We start from the raw sequence: 26,292 nt of genomic DNA, 5'->3' as shown, positions 1-26,292 counted from the left end.
TGTCGTACCAGCTATTCTCTTGGATTTTCCGAACACCAATGGTTTCGGTTGCAGCTGTACGTAAAGAGCTTGAAATGCCGTCCCACAGTCCCTTTTTACCGAGTTGTTGACGAATGCTCTCAGAGAGAGGGAGAGGAGAGGGTGCGAATCTTGGCTGCAACAAGATAGAGGTCCCAGTCGATTTTAGAACCTCGGACTGCACGCACATCTAAAACACTGGAGAGTCTATCACAACATGATCAATCTGATTGGTGGTTTTTCGATCCGGAGACAGCTTGATGAGTCTTCTTATGCTGGAATCTAGTACTACAGATAACCAAATTTCGGGCCGCGGCGGGGTCGCTCAGCCTCAACCCATTTGGGGATGTTTCATCGTGTAAGCTGAATTTACCCACCGTAGTACCAAAGATACCTTCTTTGATCACCTGGCGTTAAAGTCACCAAGCATGGTTTTGACATCGTGGCGGGGCAGCTCTCATAAGTGCGCTCCAAGCGCTCATAGAAGGCATCTTTTGCGTGGGCGCAGAACAGCGATATGTTGAAGAACTTTGTTTTGATGCGGATTGTGGCTAGACGTTCATCCAACGGGGTGAGTGACAGTACTCGGTGACTGAGTCTCTCTCGCGCCACGAATCCCACACGGTGCTGATGTTATCCTTCATTGTAACGAGGACATCAACCAGATGGGCAGTGGCACCTTCCCAATTAAGGGACCGGACATTCCAGGTGCATGCCCTTAAATCGTTGTCCTTATTTCGTTTGCCATGGTCGTCATCAAAAGTGGGGGTCTGTCTCTCTTCCAAAGCTGTTTATGCTTTTTCATTGGTATGTCTTGGTAAATAAATATAGAAAGAAGATATAAGGCCACTACACTTGCAAGAGAATCGTCAGCAAGAATTGGGGCTTAAACCTAGTATAATCATGTGGATGTATACGGCTATCGAAAATCCTATACTTACATATGGAGCTGTGCTATGGTAGCCAGCGCTAAAGAAACAATAAACATTAGGAAATTAAATGGAATAAAATGAGCAGCATATGCAGGTGTTACTGGTGCAAACAAGTCTTGTCCGACTGGCGAGTTGAATACGATCCTGCACCAGCTACCTATTGACATCTATTTTCACAAAATAGGAGGAACACTTTCGGCAACGAAATAGCAGACGAGTTGGCAAAGGCAGGAGCTTTCCTTAACGAATTCGAGGCAGAGTTTATACCAAGTCCACTAGGATCAATCAAAGGAGAGATCAATATACAATTTCAAATAACAGATGGAAAAACATAACAAAATACAATATAGCTAAACAGTTATGGACGACACATGACAAGAAAAGAACTAACGACTTATTAAATAGGTCCAGGAAAAGTATCTACAGAGTAACTTCTACCATAACTGGGCACTGGCATTTATTATATTACAGTCGTATTTCCTATAGTGAACTTCCATATAATGAATCTCTCTATATATAGTGTTAATTTCGAAGACACAGATTGAGTATTTTCGACTCTTTATAAATAATTTTTCAGTTCAGAGTTCAGATTATTAAATTAAAAAAAAAAATAAGAAGGGATTTTAAAAAATACAATGGACAATTAACTCAACTGAATGAGGAAAATTCTGTTATGGGCTCAATGTTGATATTGGAGTGAAGATCTGGGACAGACCGTCCAAAGAAGATATCCTCAGCGACCTTCTAGAAAGTCGCGGAGCTCCAGCTGTACTTGGTTATATATTCGTATGCGTTTTTTATGATTGCTTATTCAAAGTATACATTATAGTTAAACAAAAATTTAATAAACAATATTTATACTTTTACATATACAGAGAACGATGAAGACGATTTGGCTGTTAATAACGAGCAGACAATAAAGAGGTTTTACCTACATAGGACAAGTTTCTCCATCATCATCATAGTTTCTATATAGTGAAGTAATTTTCATATCCCGTGAGAATTTACCATAGGAAAATTTTGTATAATTGATCATTTTTCAACATTTTCTTAAAATAAAGATTACTTATTATACGTAAGAATAAGATATAAGATTGAGATTTATGTTTCAAAAAATGCCATTTCATTGGTCATACGCACTAATACTAAAGCTTTATTTGTTAACAAGATTACCTGATCTCGGAAGGACAGACTCGCAAAACTTGGTAAATTTTTTGCCCACTTTACGGCCATAAAGAGGAGGCGAGCACTGGTTTCATAAACTGTCTCATGTGGCTGAACGTACAAGTTTTGTGGTACAAATGTCGGTATCGTGAAATGACAATCTAGTTTCTCGTTTCGCAGAGGCTCTTCATCATTGGTAACATCGATGGAGTCATCTTAAATACACAAATTTATAGAAATGATATTTTTTAAAGCTATAATAAAATATTGTTTATTTAATAACGCACGTCAAAATAGAGCTTCTCGTGAACTATGCAGTGGCTTGAACACTGACGTATCAATTTTGTATTTAAATATATATTAATTTTAATTTTTTATAAATAAATCAAAACTAGGAAAAAAGTGTTTAAGGGTTTATATTAGTAATTTCCAAAATAATATTCTCCTTGCGTGTTTCTATTTATAAAAATAATGAAAACTTTGTACACTCGAAGTTCTATGTGGCTGATGATACATATATATAACTTTATTTACCATCATTATCATTATCATGAACAGAACTGGTCGAACTTATGGACGAAACACTTCCTCCTACAGGATTTTTATCTAAAACTTAAATAAAGGTAAATTCGTTAAGAAATAAATAATATTGCGGGCAAATATATATTTTTGCCAAGATAGTAAATACAGTGCGCCAAATAAACATATGGGACAATACTTAAAAGCAATAGTAATACATATGCGGATTTTACTGCTATTTTGGTTTTTGTTGCTGGATACATTTAAAATGACCTTTTGAACTTAACGGTAGGAACAGTTAGTTCAAAAATGACAAGAAAATACTGTTGGTGTGAAAATTTTACAATTTTCTGCTTTGCCAGGCTTGGGGACTGCTCATTAAGGTGCGATTCTTTGCAGATCAGGTGCAAATTAAACTCACTATTGAGGAGCAATCCCAAATACTGATATTTAAATAAACCAGAATGCCCTTACGAAAAATTGCAACGAGGATGAAATGGAATGAGATCCGTTTAAAACACCTCGAACAAGTTGATCACGTTTAATGAAATATATCAGGGATTTGGCAGTTACTAAGAATATAAGCCCCTTGCAAATTCGGTGTCAATTATCTCTTTCATTCACTACCCAACGCGTCCAAGAAATCCTAGAAACTTGTAGCCTATTTGATATGAATCTGTCATATTCCAAGACGAGAAAAAGTTTAGTGTAGATGGACCCGACGGTTTTCAGTATTACTATTGTAATATTCGTATGTCGCTCATTTGCTGCAAGACCGGCATAAGTCAAAAAAATCGATTCTCCAGAAAACGCGTTTAAAGTTTTCAACTGACTACAACCTTACACGGTGACTCCATCCTTACACCTCTTCTCAAGCGGAGCCTATGAGAGGTATTCATACGAATTTTTCACTCAACATGAAGTATGATATAACGAACAATTCTGCAGCCTTAACTCAAAAATCACGTTTTTTGATTTATGCCGGTCTTGCAGCAAATGAACGATATGTCATTTCGTATATCTTCAGTAATAAAAAGCAAGATAAATTACATTGATTACTAAAATCATATTTAAGTTTCAAAAATTAAAAAAAAAAAAAGTAGAGACTATTAAAACTGAACTACCTGTCCCATTTTATTATTTCACAAATAATGAATTTTGTTTGATTAATGATGTATTTATGCTAATAGTTAGAAATGAATAAAACAGTCATAAACATAGCGTTCGTTCTAAAATATCCAATATATCTTAAAAAACGGGTTGTATTACTTAAAGATAAAGCGAAAAACGGTTGTCCCATATAATTATCTCGCGCACTATACTTTAGAAACAATGTGAATATTTGTATGCTACGGTTATTATTGAACTAAGTATTAATTTAAAATTCAATTGGGAATCCGTTTTAAATTATATACCTGTGTATATGAAAGTATATTAACATATAAATATTATAATATTAAAAACCAGGTCAAGAAACAATCTTTATTTTTGTATTTTGATCAAAATAAATTATTTATATGAAAAAGTATTATGTATAATATAATACGCAGTAGAATATGTACCTGTATCAGATATGGGAGAACTCGGATCTATTGAGTTTGTACTACTTGAGTTTGTAGACACAGAGACAGTTCCATTGGAAAGATCCATTGAGGTCGCGTAAGAATTATCTTTTGAAAACTGTATATTGTTGTTAAATACAGAGAAACCGCCTGCCTGTGATACATTTGAAGAAAGCTGTAAGGCCTTTGAAATGTGATTGTGATGTAATCGCCGATTTGTCGGAAGATTTGATAAAGCTGAAATACCAGATTAAATTCAACATATTCTAAAGGGTTGTGCATAAAAAATATCAATTTACAGGGAGGTGGTAGTAGGCCAGGACCATAGCATGGAGGAGATAATAGAACTGGTGGTCTGAAATATAATGTATAGCAAAAATGTAATTGAACGATGAAAATGCTCAAATTGAAAATATTATATTGAATGTATGCTCATTTATATAGGTAAACATCTTACCCAAATACTCCAACGGCTACGGCCGCTTCCCGCAAAGCTCGCCCGTGTTCCATCTCCCGCAGAGTCTCAGGACGTATAGTGGCTGTGTTTCGCGGCTGGCGCTCATTTTGCACTGCTGTAATTGGAAAATAAATGAATTCGGAATGTGTTAACCACACACAGCACTTATAATGACTTGTCATCGAAGTTCCAAGTGAATACACCCTGTAATCTAAATGCGCGGCATGATAGCAAATATTAAGCCTTAAAGGTGAGAAAATATACTCGTTACATACGCTATCTACTCCGTAATTTCAATATGCCCTGCTAGACATGCTGATTTTGAACGAGTTTGCATGAGGAGATGTGTAATTGTTTTAAGGTCACGTGTCTGCCACTGGCTATTTAAATGTTTAAATAGGTTTAAGCATAGGAATGACATCCACTTTAGTTCTTTGTTTTTTTATATTATTTATGTACATATGTACATACATATATCCGCACATTCCTTGAGTTTTTAGACTAATGATAATTGACATTACAATGGCATACTTATACTACATATGTTTAGCTTCGTAAAGCCGACTTTCGTGGTTTGAGAGGACTTAATAGGAATATTTTAAAATTTTGCCTATATGTATAAAATTCAAATGAAATTAGAGAGAAACCTTTGGTATTTTTAACGCCAAATGACATAATCATAGTTAAGAATACATCCCCACATCATGCTGACCGATATACCATATATGGTGTACAGGAAACTAGAGGGAATTTGGACTGGATGTGCAGGTTTTATCCATTTTGGTTATTACCATATATTATTACTGTAGAAAGATGCTCTCTTAAAGGCATACATATTATCTTAACATATTATCTTAACGGCATACATATTATCTTTTTCAAATTTGACTACAGGTAAACAGGCTTAGTTGTACATGTAGTTAGATTTCGCTTATTTTCAACAATATACCAAATGAATTTCGAGGCAATATAACGCACCTAATATGATGAATTTGGTCAGGTAGTTACTGAATGAGGAATAGGAATTCATCCAAAGGTGGGCAGTAGCATTCATTTCCATTTTTTATACATGCTCCTATGACGGATTTCTGTATCATATAAAATGTGATATTTAATGCTACTGACGTATAGATTTAATGGCATTTCATAGGTTTACGAGGTAAGGAGCACGTTCACCGGATTAATTCAAATTTTCGTTTTTTAATTTGACTGATAATTTTTATTGTTCGATGTATAATGCATATTTACTCTAGTTACTGAAGGAAATTTCTTTTCAACCTCATTTAGGCGCTTGACCATGTGGAAATCCAATTGACGATGATAGCCAATTCTTAACTTCTTCTTTTTGTCAGACAGGAATTTTTCTTCCCATCTGCGGACCTTATTTCATTCATTCTTAAACTCAAGTGCAAATATTTTTAGCGTATTTTTTTTTTAATTGAGAGTTTTTCTTAGAATAGCCAGTACGTTTTTAGCTCTTTTTTAAGTGAATGATTTTTTTCCTTCAACAGAAATTCATGCAAATATTGTATAAGCTGAAGTGAGTAAAAAATGACGTTTGAGCATGCTCCTACAAAATTTTAACATATTATTAAGAATATTAAAACAAAACAAAAAATATAAAATAGCAACAACAAAAACAAATTCAAAGAAACTCCAACAAGAGTAACAAAAATAATGAAGATAACAACAATAAAAAGAACAAAACATGATAAACCGCACATGGCGCAGTCCAGAAGCATATTTGACAGATAAACTACATACGGAAGATTATTGCAATGATGCGCAATTTCTCTAAAATAATTATTCACGCTTTTAAATGATGCCTTAAGGTTATCTTAACTATATCCGTCTACTAACCTTATATTCACTTAAACTAACAAAATCAATATCTCTTTGCCCTTCATATACATGCACAAAAAGAAACCTCTTTCACAATTAATTCACAAATTTTAGCAAAACACAATAAAATAACCACCTGAGCTTGATGGATTTTTGATGTAAATCCGTTAAAGGAGATGTTGGTGGCCGCCAGCGTAAGTCTATACAACAGTGGAAAGAGAAATGCTTCGCAATTAGTTTCGACGGTTTTTCTAAACCAGAAGTATGTAGTATCAACATTTAAAAAAATATCGAATGTGACACTAAAGTACCTATTCCATAGCCCCAGAAGCAACTGGCAGAAGGGAAATTTTAGCGAAGTAACAAGGTTTACGACTGGAAACTGCAGGCATATTCGGTAGTACATATACGATATAGGTACGTGGTTTGCATGCACAAGGGTTCCGCCCATAGGCAGAAATTCAAAAAATCCGACTTAGAATTTTTTTGATAAAATGTATACAAATTGGCTCTAATTTGTCGAATCTTTTTACATGTAAACCGGTTTCCGCTAAAAATTTAACGGTATAAAAATAGATTTAAAAGTATGAACACGTGTTAATTTTCAAAGTGCATCTAAGCTTTTGTTCTGGTTAACAAATTAAAATTATTTTTAGCGGATTCTAAAGTTGAAGGTATTTATCTTATGAAATTAATTGAAACTAACCTGATTTGTGTTTTCTTATGAAATTGGTTTTTTATATTACATTTTTTTGTACATTTTTTGTGCGTCTTCAATTTATTTAAATAAAGTTTTAAATGTGTTCCCGTTGATTCCTCCTAAGGTATATTTGATATTATCTTTTTCAGAGCCTTAAGGTAATGTGTTCAAGTTAGGTGCGGTAATTTGCGGATGTGTTTGGAAAAATACTAATGCCTTATTATTTTTTTTTATTTTCGTAATTGTTTAAAATTTGTTTTTAATTAATATTATTTACTACAATTCTAATTATGTTGTGGATTTGTTTATATTTATACTCTTGGAAACAGTTGCTACAGATTACTATAGTTTTGTTCACCTAATGGTTGTACGCATCACCTAAAACTAGTTAATACCACTGCCACGCCCACATATCGCTATAACAAAGCACTAAATTAAGATATAAAGCTATAATTTTGTACAAACGATTGCAGTAGCAAGGGGCATCTGTGGAAAAAGTGAACGTGGTCCCGCCAGTTTAATGTATATATCTCCTAAACTATTTAAGCTACAACAACTAAATTTGCTGAGCACAAGATAAGAACTTTTACCGACAGTGTGAAAATGGATGAAATCGGAGGATAACCCCGCTCACTCCCCATATAAGGGTACTGTTAAAATCTACTAAAAGCGCGATAAATCAATAACTAATTCGTAATAGACATTAAAGAGGCACCGCCCACTTTTTGGTGAATCCCATATCCCGGGACCCGACAAACCAATTTCGATAAAATTTAGTATGCGGCATTCTTCTTATAATCTTATGTCACATTCTGAAAATCGGACAACAACCACACCTACTTCCCATATAACACAATTTTAAATTCCTCTTGATTCGTTCAGTTTCCAGTACACAAATCAAGAAGCAATTAACATAACGGGATAAGACTTTTTACGAATAATGTCTTTAGTATGTGCCATCGTATGACCGAAAATTGTTTAAGTCCAATAAAAACTGTTCAAACCGAATATTTAGACCACGGTACCTGTAGTTGACTTTCCATCGAAAATGTCGGTCAACATGTGATACATATTGGGTTGTCAAAAAGTCTTGCGGTATTTGCGCTAGTTGGCGCTGAAAGCGCGTAGTTATAGTTTTATTCGTCGCATCGGGTCATGCTATACCTTTTTGGAAAGCTCAATGTGATCGCAAAAAATCTTCAATCTTGTAACACTAAAAGGATTTGGTAAATGTAAAGGAGCTAATTATATTGAAATTCATCGAAAATACCTTCTCAGTAAATAGCGAAAAGTGCTGGACGAAGTCGTCCAAAGACAAAGCTCATTTGACCGAAGTTGATGAATCCGTTGTTTCTGATTTGCGAAATTTTTCGGCAGCAATTTTACGGAAGTAATTTCAGTCATAATGGAGACCGCCTTGTATAAAAGCCAATATTTGCTTATAAGAAACTTCGAGAATACCAAAATATCCTTTGATTTAGTTCCAAGCTATAAAAGTATATGCAAAAAATGAAAATATTTCTGTAAACGAATCGCATGTTGAAATCGAGTTGAATGTAGTCTGATCAATAACGAGTGATGGGTGTAATTGAAGAAAAGCCCAGAGACGCGGGATGCGTGCAATGGTGATGCGGTTGGAATTTTTTTTCGAATCCCAAATTGGTTTCTGAAATTACAGAACTTAAAACCATCGTTACGCTAGTGTACTTTATTCTATTGTCTCGTGGTATACAATTAATTTGGACAAATTTATTGAGTATGAACTCGATGCTGTTAGGGAGTTTATCCAAGAGTTGCAGAGACAAACTATAAGGAATTAAAATATTGTAAACTCAATCATAGCCGAAAAATGTCACGCATTATAACAAACACCGACATATTGAATTCACTTTTATATAATAAGTTATTTTATTTATGATATTATTCTTATAGGTGAAGATGTGGGTTGGATCATATTTAGTCGCTTTCTTAAATATTTTTTCAAAATCCTTTTTTTTTAAGTTTTGGTGCTCCGATATCATGAGAAGTATTTTTGTGTATCATCGCCATACAAGTGCAATTACTATGCTATGTGAGCTATTGGATGTAGTTGTCCAATGTGGCAAATTCTTTTTACTTTTTTGTACTCCTCGTTGGTTTCTTCAGACCCACTAACCATATCGAAACCCACAACATAATGAAAATTTGCAAAAGAGAATATTAAATTGGACGAAGAGGTGAAACTGTGACTTTCTGTTGAGAATGAACATTCGTGCAACTGTTGCCGATACTTTCGAATCCGAATATTTCTTTTTATGCTTTTTTCTTATTTTCTTTTTAAACTATTAAAAAAAATTTAAAAATTCAAAGTCATTCAAGATTTTCTCTTCTTTTTTATTATTAAAAGGAACAAACCCAACAGAGATTGTTCTATTCGTTCTGATTAATAATTAATCCGTTTCAGATTGGTAATTTCGTCTACTGTCCATTGCTAAGTAACTTCAAGAAAATATCACAATATAATATATTGTTACAAAAGTAGTATTAAGTTGTGTTTGTGTTGCTATATGCATCCCTGATTATGAACAATAGCTGTAGGTATATGGAATAACATTTGTCTTGTTGTAGACATCTGGCGCCACGGCTGTCTGCTTGTCGAAACATTAGACATCTGGCGCCGCACTGTCTGCTTGTCTAGTTAAACAATTGCTGAGTCTGGCGCCGCGACTGTCTGCTTGCGTCTGGCGCCGTATAGCCGTATGTTCTGGTAATTTCCAGACGCGATATTCTAGAAGGACACGGCGGCATCAGCGAGAAGTGCGTGGCTATATAAGCCGTGGCAGCGCCAACGTAATCAATCAGTGCTAAGAGTAAACTGTTATAGTGTAGACGAGTTGTGAAATAAAGAGTTGTTGATTTTATTTGTCAATCCAGAGATACGAACCTAACAAAGTAAACTAGCAAGAGTAAATTCGTAACAATATTTTATTTGAAGACCCACAAGGAATCCACCTTTTATTTTCTTATTTGAAAGCTTTATAAGAACATTCTTCAAATATTTGAAAGATGATCAACTGGTTCCCTCCAAATTCTTGGCCACTCTACAATAAAACGTAACATATTATAACCTAATTAATGTTATCAAAATAGTTAATAAATGTTATAAAAAATAGTATATAAACACCTCATTCAGAATATATCAGTAAAAGTTACATGACAAATTCTAGCCCATTTTTTGTCATATGCTTCGCAAACCTTTAAATTTTTACATTAATCATATTTTTCCTCTCTCAAATTAATAAATTTGCCAAAAATATAATAAAACGAGTTAGCGTCGCATCTAGAACTTCTCAGAGACATTAGTTTTACCGGTTTCTGCCAGCAACAACACATTAGGGGGTTCTCTTGCTCCTGCAAGATTGCAAAAATCCTATACCGAGAGGCACGAGAGCACCCATTGCAGAACCTTGTGATATATGAACGTCTGATTCGGTCAATTTATTGTAAATGACTATTGTTCATGGCTATTGTGCATTCATTCTTAACAAAAAAAAACTGTAACAAATCTTTATAATTTAAGGTAGTAGTCTGGTAACTTATGCCTATTTTCATGACGTATTTGGAGGGTGGTTTTTTATAGGAAAATAAAAATCAGTTACCTTGAATTTTTAGAGTGTTGTTGAAAATATAAAAAAATGTATTTGAAAAAATTTAACACTTTATTACTATTATTACTGTCACTCAAATTTGGAACCTAAAAAAAAATATACGTGGGTGGCCCGGGTGATTTTGGCTCTTGATGTTATCTGAAATCAAATATTCTTGTTTATTCTTAATCTATAGACATGTCATTCTGGCCGGAACTACTGAAGTTAAATTTCAAGGGTAAATAACAAAACGGCGGACTTTGAAAAAAAGTCCTTTTATTTTAGCAAAGAAAGGGTTGTAAAATAAAAAGTTAGGGGTGGAAAAAATTCTCATTAGTTCCGACGAGAACTATGTAAGTGTGTAGAATAGCCTGTTAAAATTTGAAAGTAATCGGTTCAGTAGAAAAAAAGTTAGGACCCGGGGCGATCAGAAAAATAATGTTTTGAGAAAACGCGTTTAAAGTTCAACAACTCCGAGAGAGAGGCCTCCGAGGCGCTCTAGGAAACTCGTTATAACTCCCAAAATATTTCGAATTTCTGTCTTAAGTTTCCACAGTATATTATCAAGACATTGTACTTTCAAATTAAGAAAAAAAAAATTTTCGTTTTTTTGAACCCAAGTTACCAGACTACTACCTTAAATAGAGTCAGATATAGGGTTATATATACCAAAGTGATCAGGGTGACGAGTAGAGTTAAAATCCGGATGTCCGTCCGTCCGTCTGTCCGTCCGTGCAAGCTGTAACTTGAGTAAAAATTGAGATATCATGATGAAATTTGGTACACGTATTTCTTGGCTCCATAAGTTCGAAGATGGGCAAAATCGGCCCATAAAGATATTAAAATGAAATTTGGTACAAAGGATCGCATTAGGGAGAGGCATATTTGGACGTATTTTTTTTTGGAAAAGTGGGGGTGGCCCCGCCCCCTTCTAAGTTTTTTGTACATATCTCGGAAACTACTATAGCTATGTCAACCAAACTCTATAGAGTTGTTTCCATATACAGTTCAAAAATGGAAGAAATCGGATAATAACCATGCCCACCTCCCATACAAAGGTTATGTTGAAAATCACTAAAAGTGCGTTAACCGACTAACAAAAAACGTCAGAAACACTAAATTTTACGGAAGAAAGCTGCACCCAGGATTTTTTAAAAATTGAAAATGGGCGTGGCGTCGCGGCGGAACTACTAATCTAATTAATTTTACAGCAAAATAAAAAAATATGTAAAGGACGGATAATGAAATCTCGATTATCACTTTATCATGCGAGAGTATAAAATGTTCGGTGACACCCGAACTTAGCTCTTCTTTACTTGCTTTGTGTGTGTTTGTTGTGGTGCAAATAAAGTAAATAAAAAAGGAAAATAAAAAGTAATATATAGTAATAAAAGTAAATAAGGGAAAATTTTATGAAAAAGTCATTGAATAGATTACATGAATCTAATCACTTCAAATTTTTGGTGGGAACGAGAATATCTTCGTTTGCACTAACTGTGAAAGCTTAACATATCTACGATGTTGTCTCTTTTTTTTCTACACAGCTCTTATGAATCAAATGTTCGTTACTAAGTTTCACAATCAGTAACTTACAATTTATTTGCCAAATATGTATATCTACATATATGTATAACAAATGAGTTTATCTTTCTATATGTATCTAATATATTATTAAGCGAATATTTCATACTGACCATCTTTATTCATCCCCATTTGAAGGCACTTCTTAAGGCGGCAAGCTTGACACTGATTTCTATGTGCTTTGTCCACAATACATCGACCTGTTCCGGCTTGACACCTGAAATATTAATAAATGAATTAAAAATTGAAAAAGCCATTAAAATAAACATTTTACAGACAACTAGATACTTTTTGTGACTTAAAAATTAGTGCTTATTGTGAAAATACCGCAATTTAAGCGGATGGACTAATTTTAAAGTGAAGCTTTTGATGAAAAATAACTTCACCTGTAATCCTAAAGGTGAGATTTGTTGTGAGCAAAAATAAGAATAATTATAAATTAGAAGAACGTATGAAGGCATTCTCATTATTCCAAGATTCTTAAAATAAAACTTATAATGATTACGGTCTCTATAATAATCATATTTGGTATTAACCATGAACTAGAAAAACAAAACAAAATATGTATACTTTGTTGGTCAGCATGTCGAATAGCTTCGCATAAACGACGCATTACACTGCACTACATCGAAGAAAACTGTCAACATAACATTGAATTTTGACTGGGTTTTTTCGGCTTCGGCTCACATTCGCTACGATAGTTGGCCGATTGATCATCCGTTTCCAGGTCGTAAACATAGGTTCAAGACTCACCGCCAGTAATAACACGTTTCATGACATCTTGGTAGCGGAAAGCATCGTACTTTCACTTTTCTTAGGCCCAAATGATCTTTCAAAATGGTTTTCACTGATCTTTATGACATTCCAATGATGCCAGCACAAGCACTAATTCTTTTATGTTATAGACGTGTTGATCATCAGTTGATGTTGATCCTGATCCTGAATATGGTTCGTCCTCCACGCGTTCTCCACCCTCTTTGAAAAATGTGCACTAATCAAAAACACTTGCTTGTGACAAATAATTACCATCGAAAGCCTTTTACAACATTTTGAACGTTTCGGCACCAGAAAATTGATTCCGTACACAAAATTTAATGGAACTTCTTTGTTGAATAATTTCACTCAATGTAAAAATCGGCGAATGCACTTTATGTACCTCAGAAAGACAACGTATGCTAAACAACAATAACTATTTTGATGTGGCATTTTTCACAGATGCCTTTGACAGTCATACCAACCTAGAAAAAATATATCGACGAATGGGATTTCGCGCGAAATTTAAATTAAAAAGTCTTAGCATATTTTGCTCAAAGTAGTATGTAAGGATGAATACTTTGATGCGTATGTATGTAAATTCATAAACACATATGTATGTATATAGTATACATATTTATATCAAAAATAATTTCATGTGTATTATTGTATATAAGTTAACATATGTATATGTTATGAAATTAGAGCAAATTTCCTTGAATTCACAGATTTCTATTGCCGATTAATTAAGAATTCAATCGGGAATGCGATTACATAAAAGTCAACACTGTTAGTCAAATAACTGCTTCGAAATCAGCTGTGAGAGATTTATTATACCATATTTATTAATTTGGGATAGCAGAAAATTTATATTAAGGAAAATCAAAAAATAAATGCTATCATGGATTTTTTAGATTTTCCTCTAGTTACATTGCTACGTTTTCCGCAAAAATTTTACATTCTCGACCAATATATTCGCAAATGTTTTTATTTTGTCTGGCGATTTTAATACAGATTTTATCTGCTCCACTTTAGAGAAGTATTTAATCTCGAAATGACAAATCACCGAAATAACACACAAATACCACAAGATATGATATTACGATCGATGTAGTAAGTACAAAATCAAAAATTTGAATGTAAGTCAACGTTTTCTTATTATTGTTACCATTTATTAACTGTAGAACTCAAGGCGCAAATGAAGTCAGACAAACAAGTAACTTGACGCTTCCGTTCGGGTATAACCAAACATTTCATACTCTTGCAACGTGCAACCCAGGGAAACAGTTTAAGAAGCAAAACGTTAAGGGGAATCGGATTCCAAGCAATTATACATATGTAAGGTTGTTCGAATTATGAAAATTATTATATGTAGGTATATAGTATAATATGGGAGTTAATATAGCTAAACAAAGATACCCTTTGACTTTCATTGATATACCACGATAGCTAAATGTTTGAAAATCCTGATATGTATTACATAGTTGTATCCATATAAGTCAAAATATAAAGAGTTCGCAATAGGAAGTGGGGTCCACATATCGGCTTGAATATTTGTAGTACGACTTTGAGAATTTTTGGTTATTAAGCGGCACATCTTAAAGGCACAATTTGTGCAGAGTTTAATTCCGGTACATTCATTTGTGCTTGATTTATTTGTATAGTAAAAATGCATCCGAATTCACCAAAACTATTTGGTTTGAGCGAATTTGATTTCTATATGTTGAATACCTTAGGAGAAGTGGCTTACGTAAAAAAAAATTTGAGGGTGGGTTTTCTGTCCAAATATCATGTTAAAGAAGGTCGAGACAGATTAAAATAGTACTGTCAATGCATATTGAATTTATTGTTTAATATAGTTATTCATTAAATTATATTTACTTTTCAACTGAAGAAATTTTTTCGCAAATACAAAAAGTGCTCATAAATCGGAAGCCTGTTTTGAAAAGAGTAAGACCGTTTAATCTGTATTGATTTCTCACTGGGAGAGCAGCTTATTCCGTTAAAGTTGTAGCGATCTGCAGATATCGCTGCATAGTTGAGTACAACTTTTTATTCCAAATATTTAGGAGAATGAATGTTTTTGGCTCTTTCCTATCTTGTATCCTTGAGTTAGTTTTAAATTCAGAATGTTAGCAATAACATTCCTAATTTTAAGAATGTTTCGTACGGAACTTAACCACTTTTTTCAAATCAAAATTATGTTATTGCATCTTATAGAACAAATAGTAACAAACACTGGTAAACAAAAATCCACTTGTTTTTTGTGACATGAACAGAACAAAGTGTTTATTATGTAAAAATTGCCACAAATGCAGAAAATAGCAACAGATTTCTTCTATAACCTATACATTTTTTGCTGTGAGGATTTTTGTTAAAAAAAACAGCGATATTATTGTTATATTATTTTATTAACCAAAGAGTACCTTAGAATGTTACTGTCGATATTTTTCGGCGATATTTTGTTTTTGGAGTATCCCTTAACAATGTCCAGTAGTAATCGGCAACCAAACTGGCACTGCATTTGCCTTGGTACCGTTTCTCCATAGCAGAAATATCTTGGTGAAACCGTTCCCTATGTTCGTTACCTAACGTTACTTACCCTAAATTTTGGTGGAAAAAATCCAGATGGGAGTCGAGAAAGTGAATTTTAAGGGAAAACTCATTTTTTTTATAGACAGTAAGTAGTTCAGTCACAAGATAATTCTATGCTTTCACATTTCCAAGAAAATTTTTATCAAAGCTTTTAAAGACGAGCCTTCAGTTTCATTGAGCATTTCCTCAAATATTATTTGCGGATACACAAATATGCCCTCCTTAATTTTTGCTTCACTACCTTTTGGAAATTTTTGTTTCAGATACAAGAACCCTCTTCCATTTCTGTCTATTGCCTTAACAAATTTCTTTATTAAACACAATTTAATATGCAAAGGTGGTAGTAATGCCTATTTGGGATCAACTAGAGGTTCACTGGTAAGGTTTTTTTGCCCCGGAGTGAGTGCCTGACGTACTGGCCACTGCTTCTGTACATAATGACAGTCTCCCGCACGGCTATTCCATTCGCAAAGGAAGCAACAATATTTCGTATATCCTAGTTGCATTCCAAGAAGATGGGCTATTACTTTGCTTAAAATTAAATTACAATACTTAACCGTATGTTTAGATTTCGGTCCAATACCTTTAATATTCGTGAGACAAAAATAGCAGTATCTAACATGGTCTTTAGGTTCTTTCCAAACCATTGACACTACAAAGGGCATTTTACGATTTAAACCTTTTAACCAAGCTGTTAACACTGTTACACAAGTTTTACAACAGATACGAGGGGCCTATGCTTTGTCTTGGTCCCCAACTTTAACACCAAAATTTAGTTCGCAAGCTTTTAGCACAAGCGGAGTAAAATTACGTCTTTGCGATTTAAAAGTTAGTTCTTCGCACCCATAACAAAAACTGTTGGCACTATTTATGCACTGCCTAAGCATTGTACCTAAAAATCTTAAACACAGTAATTTCAAAAACGTTAAGGGATGTGAACTCAAAAACGTTTTGCTATTCAAACATAGAACACGTAACCAATTCGGACATCGTTAGTCTACTGATAAATTTTGTAAAATAAAATTTACGTAAAATACGCTGTTTACTTCAAACAAGCAGGCAGAACTGGCCTTAACCGGATAAATGCTTGATCGTATGAAAATATGAAATGATGCAATATAATGAAGTTTTATGTATTGTAAAATCTAAAGCCGCAGGTTACAGAATATCTGTGGGTGAATTCTGTTTTCTGATTTGACTTCAGGGTATCAAACTGCATTAGAAACAGCTAAGAATTTTCATGTCACAAATTATGTGTCTACCTGTGTAATCAATACGCACTTAAGAACAAAGTTATGTTAGCTTAAATTTTGCATTTATAGCTTCTGTTCAAAACGCTCTGTTGACTTCGAAAAGGTTAATTGCAATGCATACGAACAAAGTATAATGTTCTGTAATACATCTGGAATATTTGTTTATGTTACATTGCATCATAGTCGATGCAAGAATGATATCTGCTCAACGAAGTGTTCTCTCAATAAATCCACTTATTGAAGCGATGTGTGAGAAGTGGCGCCGTCTTGTTGATACCAAATGTCGACGAGATCACGAGCTTCAATTTCAAGCATCAAATAGTCGGTTATCATGGCGCGATAACGGTCGCCATGGATGGTTACCTTCTCACCGGTATTATTTTTGAAGAAATATGGACGAATCACTCTAATGGCCTACAAACCACACTAAACTGGTTTTTTTTTCTGTATTAAATGGTAGCTCTTGAAGCTCTCTTCAGGCTGCTCTTAGTCCCAAATGAGGTTATTTTGCTTGCTTACATACCCAATGAACCAGAAATGGGCTTCATCGCTCAACAAAATGTTGTTCTAAAACGTTGAATCTTTTTGGAACTTTTTAACAACCCATAAAGCGAAGCGATGCCACTTGGGAAGGTCGAGTGGCTTCAGTTCAGGCACAAACTATTTTGTACGCTTTCAATTTAAGATCTCAACGTAAAATGTGCCAAGTCGTTCCATACGGTAGTCCGAGATGCTGCAAACGGTCTTGTACACTTTTAGCTACGGCGGCTAATGTTCATCAATGCGCGCTGGACATGGTCTATTTGGTTGAATATTATCCATTAATGAATAGTACGATCAGTAGGATGATTATTTTGACCATAAATTGAAGCGCGCGAAACACGTCCTATATAGAACGTGAATTTTCGTGATAAAGTTAAACAATTTCTAAACGTTGTTCGGGCGTAAGTCTTTCCATGATGAAAACAATACTGAACAAAAATAACTTACAGCTTGACATGACTCAAGCGTGTTCTGTCAAAAAAAGCACCTGTACCAACTACATACGTTGTTTGACAACAAGGCATATGTAGGTTGTCTTTTATATTAAGGGATTTGTCAACCCTAATACTGCAACCTGTCGATTGGTCAAGTGAAATGTAAAAAAATACGACAACGGTGTTTTGAAGCACGACAATCGTGATACTCGTGATTATCGTGGATAAATCGTAAAAAGCGGCCGATTGTATGGGTGTTCCAAAATGAGCTGAATCCAACAAAACTTGTTCGCGTACATTGGCGTAGCTACAACTTCGGACGCCCGGGGCCAAGGATGTTCTGCCGCCCCCTTTATCTACCTACCTACAAGTTTAATGAGGTGGTCCGAACAAAAGTGAATTTTTACAAAATATCTTCGATATTAAGTATATAAAATTTAGGAACTAGAAGCGTCGCGACGACAGAGTAAAAATAAAGATACTGTTACGATCAAAGCTAGAAAAATGCATCTTTAAGTTCTATCACTATTTTCAAGAAAGATATAAGACAAAATCAAAGACTGAATAGTATTCGAGTAAAAATTAATATTTTTCATTGTTATTCAGATTATTACATTGTGAGTGTACAACTCTTTATCTTTTATAATAAATTTTGTAAAAAAATTTGTTGAAGTATTTTTTTTAATATTAAAAAACAGCGAAGATCGTTTTTCCGCCCCCAAGACGTTGCGCCTGGGGACGAAACGTTTCAATTGATGAAACGTGCAGAGTGCACGAGTGGTTGCAACGTTTTCAAAGTGGTCGTGAGGACATAAATGATGATCAACATGTGGGCCAATCAAATAATGGAAATTGAATTGAACAGGTCCAAAGCATCGATTTATAGCATTTTGACTGAACATTTGGGATTACGAAAGATGTGTGCACGGTTTTTCCGCACAAATTGACTGACGACCAAAAATTGCTCAGAATCCAACAATCGAAGGAAAAAACAAGGTAAAATTACAGACTTTTTGAAGTAAATTTGTATAATTGTACGTATGTATATTCCTATGCACGAGTACATATGTTGATAATATGTATGTATACATAATTTGAATTGGAATAAATTTTATTTTTACTGAAAACGGTTTTTAATAGCAAAAAAAAATATTCCAGCGTACTACAGTTAATATGAAAACACTAGGGGTGTAAAAGCAAAAAAAAAAAATCTCTAAATTCTTTTTGAACGTCGACCGGTTACAACGACGTATTTTCATCGGTCCCTTGAATGTCGTTATAACCGGATTCTACTGTATTTAAAAAATTTGAAAATTTAAAGATGATTCGAGAAATCTATGAAAAAACGAAAAGAGTCTATTCCAAATGGAATGAGGCAAATGTAAGAGCGAAATGAATGATTGAGAATATGTGTATATTTGTATATTTCATATGAAATACAGAAAGGGACTAAATGTAATTAGGTATTATATTAAGAGACTATATTCCAAATTTAATAACGTTGGAAACAAGGGTAAAGTGATTCATTTGTTTTTCTTTATGTGTAACAACAAGGGCATGAGAAAAATTTAGCTGTTGAGTGTTTTCTCAATGAATGAATGATAAGAAAACACAGTTTTCCAAATGTAATCAAAATTAATTTATATGATTTTTGTTTCTTTTCATAATAAATAAAATGTTGTTTAATGGTAATCGTTTCAACGAGAAATAAGAATGACGGAACTGAAACCATTTCTATGTCAGGGAATGAACAAGGCGTTATGGCGTACGGAGTGGGAGGCGTGATTGCGTTCGTTTTATATATATTTTGACGCAGAGGAGATAACCTCTATATACATATAAGAAAAGAAATAAACTCCTACATTTGGGAGGATCCCAGCTGCAGGCAGTGGTATATAGCATTCCTGGTGCTTTAGTACCTTATGATGAGCAAGCGAAAAACGATGTGTTTACACCTTTGATAACAAAACTCAATGAGTATTTTTCGCCACAACGGAATTCCGCTTTTGAGAGGCATTTTTATTGGAAATGCCGCACAAGGTTACGGAAACCCAATTTCAAAGTAGATGAACCGTGTAAAATAGGAGGTTAAATAATTACTATGATCATCGACTCGGGCTCTAAATTGAACCTGATCAGCCATTCAGATTGGCAACGATTATGCGAGGAAAAGGCTGTTATATTTAACTCACGTACTGAATCAGCGAATCTATTTCGGGCATATGCTTCAGATCGTCTACTCAAGGTATTACAAGTTTTTGAGGCTACAATCTCGGTACAAAACGATCCGGAACTGATTAGTACATTTTATGTAATCGAAAATGGTAAACAATCTCTATTAGGACGGGATACAGCTATCGAACTCAACGTTTCAAGAATAGGTTTGGACGTACGTATAGTTGAGGAAGCGGAACCGTTTGCCAAATGGCGGAATGTTTCTGTCAAGCTGTCTATTAACGAATCTGTGGTTCCAGTGCAACACCCCAAGAGACGTGTGCCGACGGCGTTGGAGGGCAAAATAACTAAGAAACTGGAAGAGGCTTTAAAGTTGGACATTATCCAACCAGTAACTGGCCCAAGTGCCTGGATATCGCCGGTGGTGATTGCCTTTAAAGATGATAGCGATATTCGGGTATGTATAGATATGCGCCGGGCAAATAAAGCAATACAGAGAGAAAATTACCCTTTACCGATTTTTGACAACTTTATGACAAAACTAATGGGAGCTAAGTATTTCTCTCGACTTGATTTAAAAATGCCTACCATCAGTTAGAGTTGGCTGAGTCCAGCAGAGAAATTACTACATTTATTACGCACCGGGGTTTGTTTCGTTATAAACGTTTAATGCTTGCGGTGAATTCGGCTCCAGAGATATTTCAGAGGCTAATGGAGGAATTAATATCTCCTTGTCAAAATGCATTGAACTACATACATATATTGATGATGTAATCATTTTTGGAAGCAACATTGAAGAACATGATAAAGCACTGGAAATGTCTTACTGAATGAAAAGAAGTGCATAATAAGAACTCAAAGGCTGAAATTTTTGGGACACATCCTGTCGGATGAGGGGATTGAAGTTGATCCCCAAAAAGTAAAAGTGATCAGAACAAGTACGTAGTTTTCTTGGTTTAGCCACATACATATGTGGGTAAGTTTGTAATTGACTTGACAGACAGCACTGAGCCTCTAAGGAAACTAATGAAGAGCAAGGAGAAATTTGTTTGGGGCAAAGAGCAGGACGACGCATTTCAAGGAATTAAGGTGAAAATTGCCGCGGTATCGAAACTCTCATAATTTAACCCACAGGACAAAACGTGTTTAATTGCAGATGCTAGTCCGGTGGCCCTGGGTGCCGTATTAGTTCAATTTGATAAGGCAAATACTTCGCGGATCATTTCATTTGCCAGTAAGAGTCTCTCACCGGTGGAAAAAAGATATTCCCAAACCGAAAAAGAAAGTCTGGGCTTGGTGTGGGTTGTGGAAATATTTTATTATTATTTGGCAGGGCTACATTTTGATCTAATAACCGATCGCAAGCCACTAGAAACCATATTTAAGCCAACCTCACGACCTCCAGCGAGGATCGAAAGATGGTTGCTAAGGTTACAGTCATATCGTTTGCGAGTGATATATAAACCAGAGAAAGAAAATATTGCAGATTCGCTATCAAGGCTTTCTCAAGAAGACAACGCTGTTCCATGTGATTGGGCCGGAGAGCAGCATATTTTTCGAGTAGTGTCCACTTTGATACCGAAGTCGCTCTCCATATCACAAATTACCGAGATGTCTATATTTGACGAGGAGAAACAAGATGTAATGACATGTCTAAGTCAGGACTCCTGGAAATTGAATATGTCAAGCCCATTTTATCCATTTCGTTTGGAGCTGTCTATAGTTGGTGATATCCTATTACGGGGAACTAAATTAGTAATCTCACGAAAGTTGCGAGAAGTAATTCTGGGCCTCGCACATGAAGGACATCCAGGAATAAGTGCACTGAAATGGAGATTACGCTCCAAAATTTGGTGGCCTTGTGTGGACAAAGATGCTGAAAAATACGTCAAGACTTGTCAAGATTGCCTTATAGTGTCAATGCCACCAAAATCAGCTCTGATGGAGAGGCGCCCTTTCCCGAATGGACCCTGGAAATGCTTAGCAACCGATATTTTGGGTCCTTTACCTAATGGGGATAATATATTGGTACTAATTGATTACTAGTTCAGATATATGGAGTTCAAAGTGATTAAGTCGATAACATCTAAAACCATTATTGATGAAATGGAAGAGATACTTTCAAGATTGGGATTTCCAGAGACACTAAAGTCTGACAATGGAAGACAATTCGTAAGCGTTGAGTTTAAAAGTTTTTGCAGATGCAGGAGATGTTGACATCCTAGTTGGAGATGCAGTACTCTTAAAGAATGTAATATTTCCACATAAGTTGACACCCACATTTGATACTACCACGTATTAGGTAGTAAAGCGAGAAGCAAACGTTGTGCAGATTTCCGCTGGTGGTAAAACATACACCAGGAATGTTGGCCATTGAGTCCTGCAGCGCCAATTTTCCTCGATGCCGAGTCTTTTTCCCGAACTACCTCAACATCTGAGGATCAGCAGAAGCTAAGCGAGAACCTCAAACTCCGTTTGGAGAAAAAGGAAGGAATGTGGAGATCTGTACCTGTTAAAGAAAGTGACAACACGCTCTCATAATTTAGCAACAAGGAAGGCTTTGATGTAACGTGTCTGTAAATATGACATTTCATATTGGATACATATATGTATATTGGACGCCGACCGTGCCGGACGAGAAGGCCGATAGTTATTAATATAATATTATAATTGTTAGTTATTTATATAAATTATAATAAATCGTGAAATCGCAGAATATCACATTATTCATAATCCTGAAGTTCACTCCAAAACATTGACATTAAAAAGGCATAGACTTGTGACTTCCTTCAAGCCAAATTCTTTATGTTTTGATCAACTATTACAGCATATTTTTGACAGCAAACTTTTATAGCTCTCATTGCTAGAAAATACTATATAAATATACATAGCTGAAAGCTTTTTTATTAAGATCTGTTTTGGCATTACACAGAGTTTTCAGAGTAAACTCACTTAAAATTAAATAAAATGTTTATTGAATTCTTACAGGTTCAAAACATTGTATAACCTTGAATTATATAATATTAGTAAGATTTTTAAGACACTTTCCATGTTTCTCTTAAAACTGTTCCAAATTTATTTGTATGAGATTTTGTCAAGTTTGTAATAAGGCACATTCTAAGATTTTTAGTAATTACCTTGTGCCTTGATCTCTTGGTGGATCTTACAACCCATTTTACGTTAAACCTGCAATGAGTTCCAGGGCATAGTAATATTCCTGGGGACTGTGAAGCAGATAAACTAGCCAGATCAGGCACCACTTTACAAATTAAGAGAGAATTTATACAAACATGTTATTGAATTATTGACGAATTAATATTTAAATGCATGTATCAGCAGTCCTAATTATACCTGCATCTCTTAATTATATGCAGCACCAATAGGTACATATCTTTTTCGTCGTGCATATTTAGTAAATATTTTCAAAAATGAAGTCAAACCATAATTCTGTAATACGAGAATTGATTTTTTTATTCAATAATATCCTCCTTTAGTCATCGCAAATGTCAGCTTACTTTATCCCATCCCGAGGGAATGATATGGAGCTTAAGATGTATACACTAAACCAAATGTGACCACATAACATAGGGTGTGTGAATACAGTATTCGAGCCATTTAAAAGGGATGAAGGTAAGTGCAATGTATAGAAGCCATGGATTATCGGAATTCGTAGAGTAAATATACATATATACATAAGTATCTTATACATACATCTATAATGTACATATGGGGCACAATGAATACGTGAAGCCAGTTTTTCATCCCTTTTTATTAAGATTGGTTTATCAATCATTTGAGAGTATATGTAGAATAACCAAGTACCTAATGCGGATATTATTAAAAAACTAAGTTTTTCTTATACTCTTGCAACATTCTGCTACATAGTATAATTGTTTGTATCACCTAAAACTAATCGACATACATATGTAGATATAGCGATATATACTTATAACTATATAAATGATCAGAATGACAAGACGAGTTGAAATTCTGAAGTCCGTCTGTCCGTCAGACCGTCTATCTGTCTGTGCAAGCTGTGACTTGAGTAAAAATTGAGAAATCGTAATAAAAAACGAAGGTGTTCGTAGATAGACGTTATTGAACCGCTGCCATGCCCAAAAACCGAAAACTTATGAAGTGCAATAACTGAGCACTAAATTAAGATAATGAACTTTAATTTGGCACAAAAGATCGCAGTATCAACGGACATCTGTGAGCTGAAATTAAAAAAGGGCGTGGCTCAGCCGCTAATTGGTTTAATATACACATATCCTTAACCACTTAAGCTAAAATAACTAATTCGCTGAGGAAAAATCTCTTAAGCATGTCCACCGATACTGTAAAAATTAATCGGAGCCGCGGTAAAGATTGAACGATGGGCGAGACAGCGCCCACTTTTTGGTGAAATAACGTATCTCGGGACCATTCCGATCAATTCGGTACAAAACATTATTCTAATACTCCTATCTTACAGTGCAAATATGGAGTAAATAAAACTATAGCCACACTTACGTCCCACATAACAATATTGTAAATTCCATTTGATTCTTTCACTCTCCAGCGTACAAATCAAAAAGCAATAAACATAACGGAATAAACCTTTGCGCGAATAGTGCATTTGAAATATGCCACCTTATGATCAAAAAATGTCCAAATTCAATAAAAAATGTTCAAGCCGCCAAGTACCGAATATTTGGACCCCAGTACACTCAGTTGACCTTAACCACAAATATCGATCAATGTGTGAGACATATAATTGAAATTAGGATAATCCTTTTCTGACAAGAATACAAATATTTCAAACTTCCGGATGATTTTATATCGCATATATCGACCAATATGTGAGTTAACTCAATGAAAATGGGATAGTGTGCTTTCATTATAACAATGTATCTTTGTTCCCAAAATAGGTAAAATTGGACGAACCTTATTCATATGTGAGATACCTTAATGAAACCCACCGAATGTTTTAACAGTTGTGGTATGTTAATAGTATATGGCATTGGAAACCACAGGATACAGTCGTAATACAAAGTGAAGAAGAAACAAAATTCGATTTTAACTTATTCACGATTTTATCGAACAATGGATGCTTAATTCTTTTGCAGGTTTTTTTAATATAAATTTTTTCCAGCACTTAAAAGAATTTTTTCGATAGTTAATTCGAAATGCTTGCTTTAATGATTTATAAAAACCCAAGTATGTATGTACTTATATAAAAATTACGGAAAATTATATTGACCTGATGAATATTTCAATGCCAGAATAAAAAATCGCTTGAAAAATGTTTAGCACAATATACATACAAAAACAATGAATCCATAGCACTGTATTAAACTAACCTGTAAATGAGTTTTCGCCGAACACTTCGTTTGAAAAATCCCGAGCAGCCATTGCAAGCTAAAATTCCATAGTGTTTCCCAGAGCTGGTATCTCCACAAACTACACAAATTAAACCTAAGTTTTGACTTTTTGAACGCGCAGCAGTTAGAGATCCGGTTGACTCAACATTTGCCGTCGAATTCGCTACTGAATGCTGACTCCAAGGGACCAATCGATTCTGCGGTGAATAGCAAACCCGGTTTGTGTGCGAGTTAAGTATTTCTGCAATAAATAAATACACTTGCTAAGTTGGTTTCAATTAAATTTCTTTTCATTGAATTACAAATGTTCAAATGCATATCAGACTCTTCTCTAATCCGGCCCACAACTGACGTATTCTTTGTTGACTTTGCGTGCAGCATGCCTTTGAATATTTACATCCACTATTTTGTTTCATTTTGCTTGTCCATGAGTGAAGTGTAGCTGTCGACCCTATGAGTAATCTACAAATTTATTTACACATTCAATTAGGGTGCCATTAAAGCTTCGCGTCAATCTGTGCACAAATTTTTCTCTGGGGACAATTGTTTCGCCATCACACCCTAATTTAATTGTAGTGATTTTTTGATGCACTTAACCCCTGAAAGGAGCAGTTCTGAAGCATCGGCGGTCTCATTTGTTACGGACGACTGGTAATTGTATCAAATATATTCAACCTTACAACCAGCAAGTGTTAGCCACAGTCGGTGGGATTAACGTCATATGCTTGAATTTTGTGCTGTTAATATTATAAAGATGATGCCGTTATACGACTAC

At 34.7% G+C, this 26,292-nt stretch overlaps 1 protein-coding gene across 1 annotated transcript in view; it reads right to left on the bottom strand.

Moving 5' to 3' along the window:
• Positions 1-26,292, bottom strand: part of LOC105223960 (photoreceptor-specific nuclear receptor) — a 77,563-nt gene that overhangs the window by 16,387 nt on the left and 34,884 nt on the right. The window contains exons 2-8 of the mRNA XM_049451310.1: positions 25,497-25,758; positions 12,515-12,618; positions 4,653-4,767; positions 4,495-4,550; positions 4,196-4,432; positions 2,649-2,726; positions 2,124-2,329 (exon numbers count right to left, since the gene is read on the bottom strand). Coding sequence (XP_049307267.1) covers positions 2,124-2,329; positions 2,649-2,726; positions 4,196-4,432; positions 4,495-4,550; positions 4,653-4,767; positions 12,515-12,618; positions 25,497-25,758 — 1,058 coding nt within the window. The remainder of the gene's footprint in view (positions 1-2,123; positions 2,330-2,648; positions 2,727-4,195; positions 4,433-4,494; positions 4,551-4,652; positions 4,768-12,514; positions 12,619-25,496; positions 25,759-26,292) is intronic.

Source organism: Bactrocera dorsalis, chromosome 3 (assembly GCF_023373825.1).
Source record: "Bactrocera dorsalis isolate Fly_Bdor chromosome 3, ASM2337382v1, whole genome shotgun sequence".
Lineage (NCBI taxonomy): Eukaryota > Metazoa > Arthropoda > Insecta > Diptera > Tephritidae > Bactrocera > Bactrocera dorsalis.
Note: the sequence above shows the minus strand (reverse complement) of the source record. Positions and strands in the feature narration are given on the sequence as shown.